This window comes from Phyllostomus discolor, chromosome 10, assembly GCF_004126475.2.
Source record: "Phyllostomus discolor isolate MPI-MPIP mPhyDis1 chromosome 10, mPhyDis1.pri.v3, whole genome shotgun sequence".
In the NCBI taxonomy this organism is placed as follows: domain Eukaryota; kingdom Metazoa; phylum Chordata; class Mammalia; order Chiroptera; family Phyllostomidae; genus Phyllostomus; species Phyllostomus discolor.
In genome coordinates this window covers 6,876,268-6,892,700 of record NC_040912.2, presented here as the reverse complement: position 1 = coordinate 6,892,700, position 16,433 = coordinate 6,876,268, and the positions used below count along the sequence as shown (strand labels likewise).

Sequence of the window (16,433 nt, the reverse complement as noted above, 5' to 3'; positions counted from 1 at the left end):
CATCTGCTCCCCGCAGAAAGCCACGTGAGGAACACAGGCTATTTTCATTCAACGAATGAGACATTTGCCAAACTTTCGATTCATTGTTGTCTAAAAAGGCAAGAACCGAAGACGGGCCAGGGGTGGGGCAGAATTACACCTAAAACAAACTATAACTAGAATCCCAGATGGCTCTGGATGATGGGGGTGGAGTGGGGGGACCGAGGACCGGGGTGGACGTAGGGACTGAGGGGTGGTAGGGACGTGCTGAGGAATCTCAGTGCTCCTGCTGGAGAACAAAATGTGTGCTAATAAGTGTAAGGAATCAACAGGGAGAACAGAGAGCGCCTAAAACAGCGTGAGGAAACTACCTGTCCAATGAAAAGGAGAAAAAAGTCTAAAAGCAAGTAAAATGGAAACATAAAAAAACAGATAGACTTCATCTTGGAATTTGGCTTAAATAGGGGCATTTTAATATCGCAAGTGATTGGTAGCTTGTTTGATCCTTTTCAAGTCCTTCGAGCCTAAGCAAGGAATGCACTCACGTCATCGGCGATGCCGAAGAGTTTAGATGTCAAATACTTGAGAACGACAGTTCCAAATAACCAGCAACACCCTTGGATAACCTGCAAGAGAAAAACGTAACAGAACAGAATAAATGGGTGTCTCCTGCAGCCGTGTCACAGACACGGTCTGGGAAGGAAATGAATGTTGTAGTCGCACGTCAAATAAGTATCTCCACGTGCAAGAGAAAATGCTAAAAAAAAAAAAAAGCTATTTAGGTACAATCCTATTATAAAAATCCATACACTTTATAGAAGACTTGCACAGCAACTGCAATTCAAGTCCCTTCTACCAACACTTTCTTGCACACGTACAACTCCTTAGCAAAAACATAGGTGATAAATAAAATCGAAACTCTTTACCTATCAAATATTAATCTTAACTTGAGTCATGGAAAGGGCAATTTGCTACATTAAAATTGAGCTCTAATATGTCATAAAACTGTTAGATCCCTGCACTGCATAGACTGTTTCCTTAAAAGTGAAACATAAAGCCAGCGCCACATTTTACAGAAGAAAAATGTATGCATTCAAATAGATTGATTCTTACCCATAAACTAAGTTCAGATACATTTATTTTCAGGAAATGTGGTTTCATTGCCAGTACACCCTGCAAGGAGAAAATAACACAGCATACAGTTAATACTTATAATTTAAGTGCCATAAAGTACTTCTAAATAGTAAGACTCTCGAGAATCTGAAATTCAGCACACTGTCGACACTCCACACGGCACTGCCTCTAGCTCACTGACTTCCAGGAGAAGCCCTATTTTAACCGAAGTGGGTCAGGTGAGTTAGTGACTTCGTTTAGCAGAAAACGGAATCACATATTAATTTTTATGAGTGACTTTTGTGTCTCTGATTTACCTAAGAATCAAGAAGTATAAAATGAACTCAGAGTTTTGGACCGATGTCTTACAGTAACAAGATTTTTCTTAAGTTAAATATTATTAACTCTTAGGATAAACTACAAATAAGTTTTTAATGGATCAACTAATGCTTCTTTATCAATACTCATGTCTTTCCAAGTACATAATAGATTCTCAAATGTAATACCTATTAGCATCTAAATCTACTTCAAACTTGGCAAATACAGTCAGAGATCAAAATGTAAATATATGAACCCAAATGAAATCTTTTCAGAAGTTTCTGAATATCTAGGAACACAGACGTGTTAAAATTAATGTCTCAAAGTGGTAACTCTCAACAAAAATAGGCAAACGTTTGTTGATGTTTACACACGCAAAACCACGCTATATCCTGTAACTGCTGGCACTGTTTAGGTTTAGACAACAAGCTATGTGAGACATACATGAATATGCATAATTTATCCCTGTGACACACCTCAGTGTGAAGCGCTTAGTAGGAAACCTGACACACTGTAGGTGCTCAACTCAACAGACAAATTTCCTGTGAAATGTGCTCAGATTAGCTTCTACCGATGTACGATCTTCCACTCAATGGCTTCCCTGGACACACAAGTCCCAAGGGTCAGGTACTTGAACCTGAGTAACAGCAGGCCTTGCTCGTGTACATGTGTAAAATAGAGACTTGAATACATTTTCACGTTTCCTAATTACAAACATAATTCACCAACTGGGAAAACTATCATTCTCCTCAAAACACAGCCACTCAGTTCATGATTTTTTTGTCATTGTTGAAAACACAGCATTGCCACATGCTAATCTCGACCTTTTGTGACGAAGTATACTTGCGTGGCACAGGCTGAAAAGGGTGGTGCTACAGACTGAAAAGCAGCCTATCTTTGAGAAATGGGATCTAAGACAAATGTTACTTGTAAAATGAGACAAAGAAAAAGGAGGTTCCAAACTCGCTAATGGGCGTTAGAAACCCCGAAAGCCAAAGTGACCCGAGTAGTTAAATGACTAGTCAAGAAACAGAATACATTTCCATTAAGACAGTACAACAGGCTTTTGTCTCCCAGAAACCAGCCTCTACTAAGTACAGGAATAATTTCTTTCTTCTCAGGGCTATAAAATATTGTAATGGTGAAGCCTATTGATTAAAAAAAAAGGCATAGCTCCTTCGGGAAGTCCTTAAATTCAGCAAAATGTGCAGTTTAGAAAGTCATCCCACCAAAGTAGCGAGGGAGTCAGGTGGCCTTTCCCGGTTTGCTCTAATTCTGTGCCAGGGGCTCCTGACCGCCTCAGCCCGCAGTGACTCAGCAACCTACAGCTGAATCACCACCTGCTTTAAACTATCTGAATGTTTCACACAAATAAACACGAGGGAAGACCCTAAAAGCAAAAGCCTCAGGTCCCCGGATCCAGGGGCATGAGGAGGAGAGACTGCTGGGAGATGCCACGGGGAGGAAAGGGGACCAGGAGGGAGCAGGAATCGGGCAAAAACTGGAGAGGAGAGGACGAAAGGAAAAAGGAGCAGGCACAGAAACCTCTCTAAAATTAACCCTGGGGCCTAAACTTAGGAGGCAGAAAAGAGGAGGAGGGAGGAAGGACAACGCGGACAGTGAGGCAAGGAGCTGTGCTCTCCGACGTGACCCCGTCGTGCTCCTTTGCTGCTCTGGGAGTGAGCACTCGGACACTGGACCACGGGCAGACGCACGCAGCAGGACGCTGAGCTGCTGCTCCCAGAAAACCCCTCACAAATCCCGAGCCAGTGATGACGAAACTGATAAGCCATTCATTTCAAACACAGCCGTGTACTTAGAAAACACTTACCCAAATAATCACCAAAGAGGAAGCATAATAAGAAGTTAATAACATTGAGTTTCCAAACATCAAAACAAAACAAAGTGCAAGAGAAATCTGGAAAAATCCAAGAAAAATACAATTAATGCACATAAAAAGATAACTGCACATGCCCATGATAAACAAAATTCAAGCTGTTCAAAAGGGAACATATATATATAAAAAAAAAAACAGCCCAAATCCTTCCCCACACTTCAACACCCAGATCACCAGTACCGACACTTTCTGTGTTTCCTTCCAGACCTTTACATGAACAAATTCGAGTTTATATTTTTCTTAAAAAACCACAAACGGAAACTTAACCCATAAGCTATGCTATTTCTTGCTTTTACTCTTAATTTCTTTCAGAGAGCTCCCCTATCAATTCAGACCCACCCCATTTCAACGTAACCAGTCCTCTGACTGCTGCTGCACGCTTCCTGCTTTCTGGCGTTGCTCTGTTGTTATTTCGTACTTTTCTACACAAGCCTTGTGGTGATACACATTCCTCCTGTGCACATCTTACACACGCATCAATACAGCGAGGGGTAAATTACTAGAGGTGAAACTGACGGATTCAAGGCACACGTTAAAATCTGAAAAGACAAACCGCCATGCAAAATACCGCACCAATTTACTCTCCCACCAACAGGGCAGGGAAGTTCCTGTGAATCCACGTTCCTGCGTGATTACCATCCCTTTAAATATCTGCCGACACCACGTGAGAAAAATGCTGCCTCATTGTTTTACTTTTAATAATGAGACACAGCATGTTTTCCTCTATTTGCTGTTCCCGTTGTTACTGTGTTGTGAATGTGTGTGTATGTGTGTGTGAGAACCGTCCCATCCTACTATTTCTCGACTAGGTTTTGGTTATTTCCCTTAAAAGCTCTCTTTACAGAACGTTAAGTCATTACCAAGCAAACATAAATATATTTACACACACGGACATTGAAAATGTGTATGTGTGCACACACGTAAGAATATACAGGGGTAGGCGAAAGTAGGTTTACAGTTGAGTACATGAAACACAGATCAACCTTATATTATTAAATATTGTACTATCTGTATTACAGTTGTAAACCTACTTTTGCCCACCCCGTATATATGAGTGTAGATCAGTATAATGAATTCTTATGTGACTATATACGATACTATTCAGCCACAGAAAAGAAGGAAATCCTGCCGTCTGCACCGACACGAACGGACCTCGAGAACACCAGGCTGAGTGGAAACCACCACTCGGGGGAAGACAGATGCTGCGTGACCCCACTTCCAGGAAGTGCCTGGGGTGTCAGAATCACAGACACGGAAAGCAGAATCCGGGGGTGGTTTCTAGGTGCTGCGGGAGGGAGTGAAACAGGGACTGTTGTCTGATGGCTACAGAGTTTCGGTTTTGCAAGATGAAGAGTTCTGGAGCGTGGGTGCACTTAATATCATGGATATGTATACTTAAAAGGATTAAGATGGTAAATTCTATGTTATGTAGCTCACCACAATAAAAAAAAATGGGGAAAATCCTGTTTGGAGATAACTCTATTTTCCCCCTTTATGTAACGCAGGAATCTGTGCAGGGACAATGGACGAAGATGCTCCATATCTGGTAAGTGACACCATCGAGCATGACCCCTGACCCGAGAGAGGCTGGACTGACTACCAGGTAAACCTGTGCACGTGAGCACTTCCGTAACTCTGAGTCCACGTCCTCATCCCCAGCTGCCCAGGTGATTATGAGGCAGCATCTAAGCCGGGGCACTGAGGTTGCACTGTGATGTTCAAGGCTGTATTAAACAGTCTGGGGGGAATAAGCCAAGTGTCAAAAAGAATTTACGGTCCAAGCCCGTTTAGGAACAGGTATTTAAAAATCCTGACAAAGTAACAGCAAAGTGAATCAGTGCTGTATAAAAGTTGTGTTTAGGAGAAAAGTAAGGATTCTTAATGTAGAAAATCTATCAATATAATGCATCACTGCAACATACTAATCAGGGGAAATACATGAGATCACCTAGAAAGATGCAGGAAAGCACTTGGTGAAGTTTAGCCTCCATACACTTCCTTTAAAAAGTGCTCGGAGCGCCACGAAGGTGAGTTAGGAGGACAAAGGAGACAGCCTGGAGTCGGCCCACCAGGGAACAGGCAAGCGTCGGTACAAGCAGTGAAAACAGTGGGTTGCCCTGCAGTGAATAAACAGATGCCCTCTCTCTTAGACATAGAAGAACTGGTAAAAGATACGAACAGCAATGTTACAGAAAGGGAAACACGGAGGGCCCACAAACACACCAAAAGATGTTCAGCTTTATTGAGAGTGACAGAAAATACAAATTAAGGCCATTATGACACCATTTTATACTCATCAGACTGACAACATAGAAAAGGACATAGAAAAACATGAACTGTTATACATTACTGTCTGAAGCAGTCTAATCACTTTTGAAAAACAATGCAGTATTAAGTCATGAAGTTGAACACGTATGTAATTTACCACCCAGAAATTCTACTGCCACGTAAATGCCCTACGGAAACTCAACGTACACACCCCAGACAACGCAGGTAAAAATGCACAGCACTCCTCATAAACGAAAAAACAGAGGGAAATACCTAAGTGTCTTTCAGTAAGAAAATGAATAAATCGTGTTTTATTTACACAATGTAAAATATAAAGCAAAGACAATGCCTACACTCCATTAACACAGAAATCTCAGAAACCTGAGTAAAAATGTAAGTCTCATAAAACTATACCAGTTTTACAAACCTTAAAAACAATACTAATATTTAGCAATAAAAATACAGGGTGGGACAAAGTAGGTTTACAGCTGTGAGTAGGAGAAAGAGAGTCTGTTCCGGTGTCTTTCTGTACCACTGCACTGTCTGCCACAGGCACAGCTGCAGCCCCACTTGGGCCCCGCCCCGAGTGCATATGTTTAAGAGCACGAGCCTGGCTAGGTCCTTGGGAAAGGCGGGCGGAGAGTGATTTAACAGGTCAGGACAACGGCTGTCCCTGGGGGCGTGGTGGGTTCTTGTTCTCAACTGGAGGGCAGGCTCTTGGCGGTTCATGTCATAACTTTGTTGATAACTTCCCTAGATAGTAATAAATGCCCTTCAATGTGAATCAATTATTAGAGAATAAAAAAATAATAATGGTGTATTGTAGTAACATTAAAAGTATAGGAAAAAATCCATCAAAATTATAAAGAACTAATGACAAAAAAAGAAGAGAAATGTTTTTAAAGAACGAATACTCATCAAAACTGCCCACCCCAGCTGAGGGTATCTGCTCTAGCAGTCTCACTGACCCAGCACGTCCCTCTCCGTGAAACCTACTCAGCAAACCCCAGGTCCCTCCCTTCCCACCTCTGCTCCTCTACGCTCCATCTCAGCAAGAGCGGCCCTGCCCACCTGTCTGCCACCTGGACCTCCCAGCCCTGACACTGACACTGACACTGACACTGGCACCCCGACCTCCCCGGGGGGCCAGGACGCGTTCTCTCCTTCTGTCTAATCCCACACAATCTACCCTGTCACTGTGGCTATTACTTATCCTGTCTCCCCTCTTCCTCCACTCTGCTAGAAAGTAATCAACACGTGCGCTGGGCTCTCTGTAGCTCCACTCACTGGCATGTCCCACGTGGCTGGAGAGTCGGGGCTCAGTAAATGAGCACTCCACATCCTTCTAACAGAAGGCCCTGGACAATATGTCACTCCATGTTCCCCTTTCATAATTATCTCTCTTACAGATGATATGTTAAGTCAGGCACAACAACCTCACATCAGGTAAAATGACCCAAATTGAAACTCCCGGGTAGTCTATTTAAAACAAGGTCTGTTAACTGCATCGCGGTTTTTGAATGCCACTTGTTTTAGTCACGGAATTGTTATGACTAGTTCCAACCATAAGCAAATCAAATACTGATCAGGAGTTTGTTTTAAGATCAGCTAAAAGGAGAACAAAAGACAAATTTAAAAACCATTACCATGTGTATATAAATGATCTTCCGTAATTTGCATATATCAATGTATCCCACAACATACACTGTGAATAATGATGCAATCTGAAATTGAAACAGAAGTTGTTAAAAATAAAAATTACATAGACAAAGGGTAGCTATAAGAATAAAAAAGGTTGTTCTTATTGCTGTTTCAAACTAATTTGTATTTATTTTGAAAGGGAGTTCTGGAGTTTCCCTCTTACCCCACAGCTGACCATATCGAACGCGGTCAGCACGCTACCGTAGCACGTATCAGCGGGTGTTTCTTCCCCACGTGCAGCTCTCTCAGCGAACCATCCAAGTGACCTGCTCTGTGAATCATCCAAAACCACACTCACTCTAACACCGGGGTGACTCTACTGCCAACACACACGGGCACACACGGGCACACGCAGCCTCGCCCAGGAAACAATAGGAGAATGTAACCATAACATACGATGATTGGTGCATAACGGGAGAAGGTACACTAAGCTAAAACATAATTATGTAATGCATGTGTGTATTCCCGTATTTTTATAATTAATACAGTGAGAACTTAAAATAACATTAAGTTCTGCTTGTTAGTCACTCTTTACAAGTATCTTCCTTAGTGTTCTCTTTCATTTATACAAATATTCAAGTGTTAGTTCCCTAACTTGTCAAATTTCAAGTGAGGAGGACTTGCACCACAAAGGCAATTCTGAGCCCCTCTGCAGTTCTGAAGAACACTGTGTACGTGTTCACCAGGCACTCCGGGCATGCCGGGGCTGTTCACATGAGCCGACTGATGGACACGTCCCTCTGAGTGACGCACGAAGCATTACGTCAAAGGACCCCTCTCTGCCCTTATCCCTGCAGACAGGAATTCAAACTGAACTTCAAGTTCCTCCTACTTTGTGCACAGCCAAATAGTAAAGCATACCACGTAAGTTCCATTCCTCAGGTATTTTATCTCCAACAAGTTACAACGAAGCTCCTATCAGCGAGAGAGCCGAGGCTCCCCTTCCCCCAGGGCAGCCCCGTCCCCAGGGTCACTGCGCTGCTGGAAATGCCTGACGCGGCACGTCAGCAGCAGAGAAGTGTCTGCTGTCTGTAAACCCCCGCAGAAGAGCACCAGCCCCTCCCCACGCTCCAGGACCCCCCAGGGCACCCCCACGGCCCCCGGGCCCAAAGGCAGGCCATGTCCTCTCCCTGGAAGCGAGGGGAGCGCTGCTCCCCTTCCACCAAGGGGCTGAGCAACACACAGCAGCCCACAGGGCAGGGTCTTGAGGAGTGACTCCCAGGGACACTTGAAACCAGACACATTTACAATGTCATCACGGGGAAAATTACAAAAGAGTCTAAGAGATGAGATCAAAGAAAGAACTGAGTACAAAGACAGCCTCCTTTTAAACAGTAACAGCACCAGCAGCTCACCCAAGTGAGTCTGGCAGAAGCACCAGGTAAGGTGTTAAGAGCCTTACACACTACCTCGTCTGACCCTAACCTGGGCCCCTAAGGTGGGCTCTTAACATCTTATTTCATGACCAGGAAACGGAAACTAAGGAGCGTTAAGCAGTCTGTCTTAGTTGAGAAGCTAGTGAATGGAGTCAGGACGAAATCCAGGTCTCACTTCTTTTCTCAAGCTAGAAATCTCAGAGAACATGAAAAAGCGACTCTTCCACTGCTTTATACAAATTTAAACATGGCTAGCACAACACAGAAGCAGTGTGTGTGTGGGGTCAGGGAGAGATCAACACACAATCCGCCCGGCTCTACAAGTGGGCTCTCCCTCCTTCTAGAGACCTCTGTTTGGACAGAAAGGGCGATGAGAGGGCATGGGAAGAGGACACTAAGTCACAGGTCAGTAGGGAGCTACGGAAAAACGAACCGTTTCGCTGTTATCCTGGGCGTGCTTACCCAAGGTAAGAATGTACAGCGTTATTCACGAAAGAAATACATTTCCCTAAAAGAGATCCATCAAGTGAGAGTGCTCGCCCTCTCTCAAGCACACCAACAAATACAGAACGAGAAAGGCACCCTTACAAATGCGAGTTCAACAAATGCATTCTTCCAGTACGTAATCAACACCCATTAACAAATAAGTAAACCCTACACACTTCCCTACCCTGAACTTTGTTTAAAAAGATTAACTAAAAAAAAAAAACATTTTAGGAGTCAGAATCATACATTTCCGGTTCTATAATTTGACATGAACGATTACGCCGGGGAGACACCGAAGCCCCTTACCTGGGTGAGAAGCACGAACTGGGCGAACTGCCACGGCAGCATGAAGAACACGTTGGACACGCACAGGGCGACCAAGCTGCCTCGGTAGAGTTTCGTGGCCCTTGAGGAGACAGACACAAATCATTCGCTTGAACCATGAAACACTCCAGCGTGGCTCCGACCTGCTGCAAATCAGAATCTCTGGACATGATCCGGTCACACCATAAACCGGGCAAAATGAACCGAGGAGTCAGAAATCACACCGCGTGACACTCACTTCGGTAACTTTCCATGAAAATTACCCGTTATTACTGTAAAAACAAACGAAGCCTGACAAGTGCGGGGGCCGGGGTTGGTGTATCCGCTGACTTCTGTCTAACTCTATTCTGGCAGACTGCTGTGGACAGACGAATGAAACGGCACAGCAGCGTCTGCGGCTGCGCAGGACTCCGCACGCACTTCCGGCGCGGACTCCATACGCACGTCCGGCGCAGATTCCGCACGCAAGTCCTGCACGGATTCTGCACGCACCTCCGGCGCCCCTTCCGTACGCACGCCCGGCGCGGATTCACACCAAGCAGGTGATGAGGCCCTGGGATGTGGGGTGCAAGCGGGTCCTGCCCAGGCAGGACACAGACTGGACAAGAGGACCCAAAGGCGGGGGTCGCTGAGCCACCTACAGATGCCTCAGTTTGGTCCAACTTGGAATTTAGGGGATTTTGAGGAGGATGCGCTGCTTTTATGTTTCACGTTACTTTTAAGAACCACTTTTCTCCTAAATCAGCGAGCCAGTGCAAAGCCTCCCACAAACCTATGTCTCCGCAACAGGAAGTGTGCATGTGAACGCCCGGAGGTCACAAGGTGAGCTCCTTGGACTGTGTGGCGGACCGTGGGATGCACAGATGCACTGAGAGTCTGTCTTTATTTCCGGAAGTGTCCCTTCTCCCAAGGACACGCCTGGTGCTGTTCTAGTCCAACCCTGTCACGCCCCTAAATCGAGCAGTTTTAAATTCCAGTTACAAAATTAACTTGTTAGATAAGAACCAGCAACGTTTAATAGAGTACAGTGAAAAAAATATGCTCTCATCCTACATAATAAGGGTTGCACACCACGAAACTGTCTGGGCTGTGTGTGGACACTCATGAATGGGTGTACAAGATCACAATGAAAAATGTACTTCTTTCTTGTAGAGCAGGGGTGTCACACTCCTTTTCACGGGGGGCCGCATCAGCCTCACAGCTGCCCTCAAAGGGCCGAATGTAACTTCAGCTCCTTAACTGTTAAGGAGTGGTTACATCTGTACAGTCCTAAAATTATTTCAGCCCCTTGACGGCAACCGTGAGGCTGAAGTGGCCCCCAGTGAAAACGAGTTTGACAACCCTGCTGTAGGTCATAGTCAAAAGCTGAGAGCCACTGTCTAAAACAAAGACTTTCCCCACTGCTTTCGAATACTGAATATGATTTTCACTTCATGGGCAATGAGAGGCAAAGGAACAAATAGAAAGCCAAGGAAGTCCAGCAGGCAGTGGCTAGGTGCAGCACCAAGCAAGGGGAGCAGAAGTGGGGACGGAAGTGTGGCCACGGGCGACCAAGTGCGAGCTAAGACTGGCTGGTATGAGGTGACTTACGCAAAACTGAACTTCTAAAAGTATTTGAAGTTCAAAGCTGGACAAAATCAGTATGCTAGGATAAAATATCTTCTTAACCTTATTTATAAATGACTCCCTGCATTAAGGACAGGCTCTCCCTGCTGTACAACAGTGTCCCCAGGAGCTGCAGCCACGCCAACAGTCCCCCTTCTTCCGGGCTCACCCATGCTGTCCACTCCTCACCCCCAGGAGACGTCGCTAAGGGGTGGGGAGGGGGGCTAAACTAAATAATGTGGCTGTGCCACCAGAGCAGGCAGGGTTCGGTGAGAAGGACGAAGTGCCAGAAGACTCGGCTGACCCACAGCGCTGAGGCCGCCATCCCTCGGAAGACAGGCAGGAGGTGGCCGCACCTCCAGGAAAGGACAGTATGATCTGCCCAGAACTCGGCTGTTGCCCCAGGGAAGGGGCAGCGGCCACCCAAGTCCACACCAACGAGAAAACCTAAAACTGTTCTGCAAAAACCAACAGGAAAGACAGGAAGGAGCAGGTGGCAAGGTGGACGTGACGTGACCAGGCGGTGGAAGAACACGAGAAAGAGCTTGCCACAGAAGCACCCGGAGAACAAGACGGAAGAACCTACCAGAAGGCAGCCCCTGCAGCCGAGGAAGGGGCAGCCCCACTGTGCCCGGGAAAAGAGTGGCCTCCAAACAGGTCTGCGTCCTAATCCCTGGACACTGTGCACAGGTCACCCTACCCGGCAAAGGGGAGTGAAGGTTACCCATCAGATGACCTCCAGGATAGGGAGATTAGCCTGGATTACCCAGGTGGATTATCCAGATTATCCTGGATCATCCCGGATTACCACAGGGGTCCTTAAAAGGCACAGAAGGCTGGAGGGAACTGAGGAGAGGAGGACTCAACCTGCAGTGGCTGGTCCTAAAGACAGACGGGGCCACAGGCCAGGGAATGCACACAGCCTCGAGAAGTCAGATCAAGGGCACTGGTTGGCCCCTTGAACCTTGGGAAGGAGCGCAGCCCTGCTGGCACCTGGAGTTTAGGCTCCCCGACCTCCAGGACTGCGAGAGGTAAGGCGGTAAGTCTAAGGTTGTGGCGGTTTGTTAGAGTGGCCCTGGGGAGCGGGCAGGACCTCCTGCAGCATGTCCCCCGGGTGGATGAAAGGGAGCAGGGCTGGCGGGCGAGCAGCTCCATCCACGGCTGCCGGCTCAGGGCACTCAGTGAGGGAGTGTGGGCGGAAGCAAAGGTTTGCCATCACTGGATTTAAGACAGAAGCAGAGGTGGAAGAAAATCAGGAATTAGAGATTTATGGGCAGTTCTTGCATCAGCTGGAGAAGCAAGACAAGGTCAAGGGTGTGGCTGCCTCCCAGGCTGCTGAGAAGGAAACTCCTGTCCAGGTGCCTTGGGGCCAAAGGTAAGGAATTCACAGGTTTCCTTATATGAAGATGCTAAAATGAAGAAGCTTTAAACCCTGTAATAAAAGGCATCCAAGAGACAGCCTTCAGGCTGGAGTTGCGGGGACTTTAAGAGCGGGAAGGGAGGCGGCCAAAGGCCCATCCAGAAACTCCGAGTAAGAGACAAAGCCACCTCCCAGCTCTGCTCCTGCGGACCTTTTCACTGGTGGCTCAGAGCGTCCAAAGTGACAGGCCTCAGCCATGCCCCCTGGGTTCCTCAGATCACAGAAGGGACTTCTTAGTCCAGGTCATCATCTTCAGATTCCCACCACACTCCGTTCCGTTTTTCCACGGGTCCCCTCCTTGGTGCATTTTCACCCTTGAGCGGAGGCAGTGCCCTCTACACTCGGTGTTTGTCGGCAGGAAGGTGGAACGCTGTTCTCGGTCCTTCTCCCCACCTGGGTGGGGCTGCAGTCTCTGTGCGTCTCTAGCTGAAGGCCAGAGGACCGGCCGCCCGACCCCATCCTGCATTTTCAGCAGGAATTCTGCTAGCAGACCTTGGGCCTGGGAGTGGTGTCTCCTGCCTCTGCCCTGCCGGGGTGCTAACCACATGGAGGGCGGAGAGGTGTGCGTGGTCCTGTACCTGGCCACGGCTGTTCTGTGACCCGCTCTTTGCCCCAAAGGACCCTCTGCTGCCCCCCAACTCTCCCCCTTCTTTCTGTCCGTTTTTGGGAGGCTATGCTGGTGGCAGAAACGACTCGGGAAAGTGGAGGTGGCGGAACAAGCAGGACAGATTTGCTGCTCCACAGGGAGGTCTGCAGACCACGGAGAAAGTGGAAGGCAGCTGGAAGGCAGGCGAAGGAAATGTCTTTGATAGTAAGTATTTTGACATTATATTCCTAAAATAACTTTATGAATTCAAACTAGCATCAGCATGATCTTAGTTATGGTATTATATTGTTTTTATTGTGGAGGCTTATAAATCCTAGCTCAAGGTACTCAAGGCAACAGAAACCAAGGGGAGGGGCGTTACCTGAGAATGTGAGTGACAAGCAACATCTGCAGGACGAGGAACGGGTACGAGAAGCTCTCTCGGAGCGGCGGCGTCCACATCACGCGGGTGCACTGGGGAGGAATCACAGGGGACGGCAGAGTCGCTAACTTTGTTAAGTAAGGCGTACCCAGTGAGAGCTGCTATTTACATGGACAGAGAGAAGTCTCCTGCACATAATTTGAACGGTGTGTTGTCAGACAAGCCACAAATTTCCACCAACAGCAAAGCTGGGGAGTGAGACACTGCTGAGAGGGACACACTCAGCACACAGACCCCGTGAGGTGCGGACGGCGTGCACTGCCGACAGCCCAGCACCGAAAACTCCGGCGACAGCCTCGCAGGACAGTGGGGAAAGGACCAGCTGTAAGATGCTCTGCCAAAACGAAAGTCATCTCATTTGAACTGGTTGTGTAAATCGACATCGTTTCTCTTCTTTCACATGAATTTCAGCAAAACTACAGCTGAGACTTCAGCGCTCCTTGCAGTCACCGGAGGGAGTGTTCTCACCCGCAAGGCTGCTGAGCAGGAGCGCCCCGGCGCCGTTTTTATGCTTCTTGGCCCGGGCTGCCCTGGGCTGCAGAGCATTTCAAAGTGCCAGAGAGGATCGAATAAAACAACAGACGTCCTAAAATAGTCAAGTACCGATCTTTCTGAAGAGTTTACTTCACACTTAATCACAACATGTACTGCCCCGGCTGTCACACTCAAGCCTTCCTCCGCATGCACACTAAATACACCAACAAGTCCATCTTTCCATTTTAACACCCTGCACTGGAGTAAATACAAAAGCCAGGTATTACTACGACTAAGTCAGTCACTCCAGAAGAAACCATTACGTCTTTCAAGCCAAGCAGGGTCCCTTTGAAGATGATACAGCATGATAATCAAGAGGTAGATTCTAGTGAACAGAATTAGTTTCCCTACCTAAGCGTATCCCTGCCTGAGCGGTGCACGTGTTCAGAGAAGTCTGGAGAGGTTGCTGGTTAGTCAGAAAGTTCAGCATCCTCTCCCTGCTTAACAAACCCGAGCCAAACACTCGGCCAGTCAGCGCTTCCCCTTCAGTGCGCCTCAGAGTGATACTGTTGACTGCCTGTCGGCCACACGAGCACACTACAGGGACTGACGAGACTGTGTCGAAGTGTTCTGAGAATCTCTTTCCAGACCTGATATCAATGATATAACTGTGTCAATGAGTAATTAGAAACAGGTACGTTTACTTTTATATTTTTATCTCAGTTCAGTTCCAAAATATTTAAGAAACTAACACAGGGCAGAAGAATACGTTACATGTAATAAAAGGGATAACTAGCCACGTCTCTAAAGCCATCCTTTTATATCCAGGGTCCAGCAGAAGTAACGCCTGCGTGGGTGTGGTGGGCAGGGTGATAACATGGGTGAGACAATTTACGGTTTTAATTTGAGCATTTCACCCAAACTGTTAAATGGTGTGCTTGAGTGTGATATTGTTATGTTACAGAATTATATGCTTAGGATTTTGCAATAAAAAAGGGGTGTTATTTGTGCCAGACCCTGTACTTTGAATTATTTAGTTTAAAAAACATAGGGATTTTCTTCTTCATATGTGCATACCTTTGTATCTGCGAACATGGCTTACAGAAAACACCGTTAGTCAGGACTGACAACAATTTTTAAAATCTCGTCGTGAAAAAGCAAAACAAACCTATTTTACCTATAATAAATTTCTAACATTCAAAATTGGGAAAAAGTATTTAGTTTTTTTTTAATGTACTGATCTAGATGCTTCTCAGTCAGCGCCGTGCATGCTGCACACCCCACCTTATCGCGAGGACACATGCTGAAGACAGAACCAACCACGAGCCTACACCTGAGCCGTAATCCTCGACAGGAACAGGACCACCATTTTTTGAAAAACCTAGATAAGTGAAAACCTCCGCATGACTTGATCATGAAATGCATAACCTCTAAGGGATGAATAGCTCTTTTACTGCATTTTCACGTTTCACATTTAAACTTCTGTTTTAAATAATCGGGTTAATCATTTTATATTATGTATTTTGTAGTTCTTCTATTCAGGCAAAATTTTCCCTATGTAAAATCACCTGAGAGAAAGATGATTTCTAAAAGTGTGTCATATGTTCTCTTAGACTCAAGTCCAGAGCGAGCCCAATAATGGAAACAGAACTTAAAAGCAAGTAACAGTTCGAGACTGTTTCCTGGCACATAAACCACGGGCTCCCAGGATGAAGTGAAAACGGCTCTTCTGAAAAGACGGGCGCTGACTGGCAAGCGCCCCGCGGTTCCAGGGAGCAGAGCCCCGAGGCCGCAGCCACGCCCACTGCCTGCACGAACGAGCAGGTGCTACAAGAGTAGGTGCTTCTCCCCCGGTAAAAAGTAGACACTTATTACATGTCCTAGGCAACATTTTTAAAAGTCAGAAAAATACAAGGTCTGAAAATCTCACAATCTGAAAAACAAAATGAATACAAAATTATAATAAAATAGTTCTCAGTTACTTGAGTTCTCACCATTACTATACACAAAACTTCAATATATGCTCCCAATTTTAATATGTCATGACCCAAAACGGACATTTTTCTGCTCTAAGCTAGTTACTGATGCGAGTACAATTATCTACCTGTTTCAGTAAAACCAAAATTCGCATCACACCGAGTTTACCTTTTCCTAAGTAGAAGGTGATAACTAAGCATGTTTAAATATACCAAGCAGATGGAAAATACGTTTTAAATCCATCGACCTGAAAAACGACCCGGACGGCCGGAACCCCACTGCTGAACCCTAGAGACTCCGTACCGAACGCTGTCCGCGCTGTACGTGTGTCACCACCGCGAGAACAGCATCATCGGGGACGAAGAGCTTCTGACGCTAAGGGCAACAACGCAGGGGACCTCTCTGCTCCCAGTCTTTAAACCTGCATCCAGTCTACCGGGGAGGCACCGGTAAGTAAAGTCACACGG

General features: G+C 46.3%; 1 protein-coding gene across 1 annotated transcript in view; it reads right to left on the bottom strand.

Annotated features, from left to right (window-relative positions):
• The window catches only part of DPY19L1 (dpy-19 like C-mannosyltransferase 1), a 60,748-nt gene that overhangs the window by 16,934 nt on the left and 27,381 nt on the right, over positions 1-16,433 (bottom strand). The window contains exons 8-13 of the mRNA XM_028525689.2: positions 13,456-13,547; positions 9,445-9,544; positions 7,222-7,299; positions 3,242-3,328; positions 1,093-1,152; positions 525-605 (exon numbers count right to left, since the gene is read on the bottom strand). Of these exons, the coding sequence (XP_028381490.1) occupies positions 525-605; positions 1,093-1,152; positions 3,242-3,328; positions 7,222-7,299; positions 9,445-9,544; positions 13,456-13,547 (498 nt within the window). The remainder of the gene's footprint in view (positions 1-524; positions 606-1,092; positions 1,153-3,241; positions 3,329-7,221; positions 7,300-9,444; positions 9,545-13,455; positions 13,548-16,433) is intronic.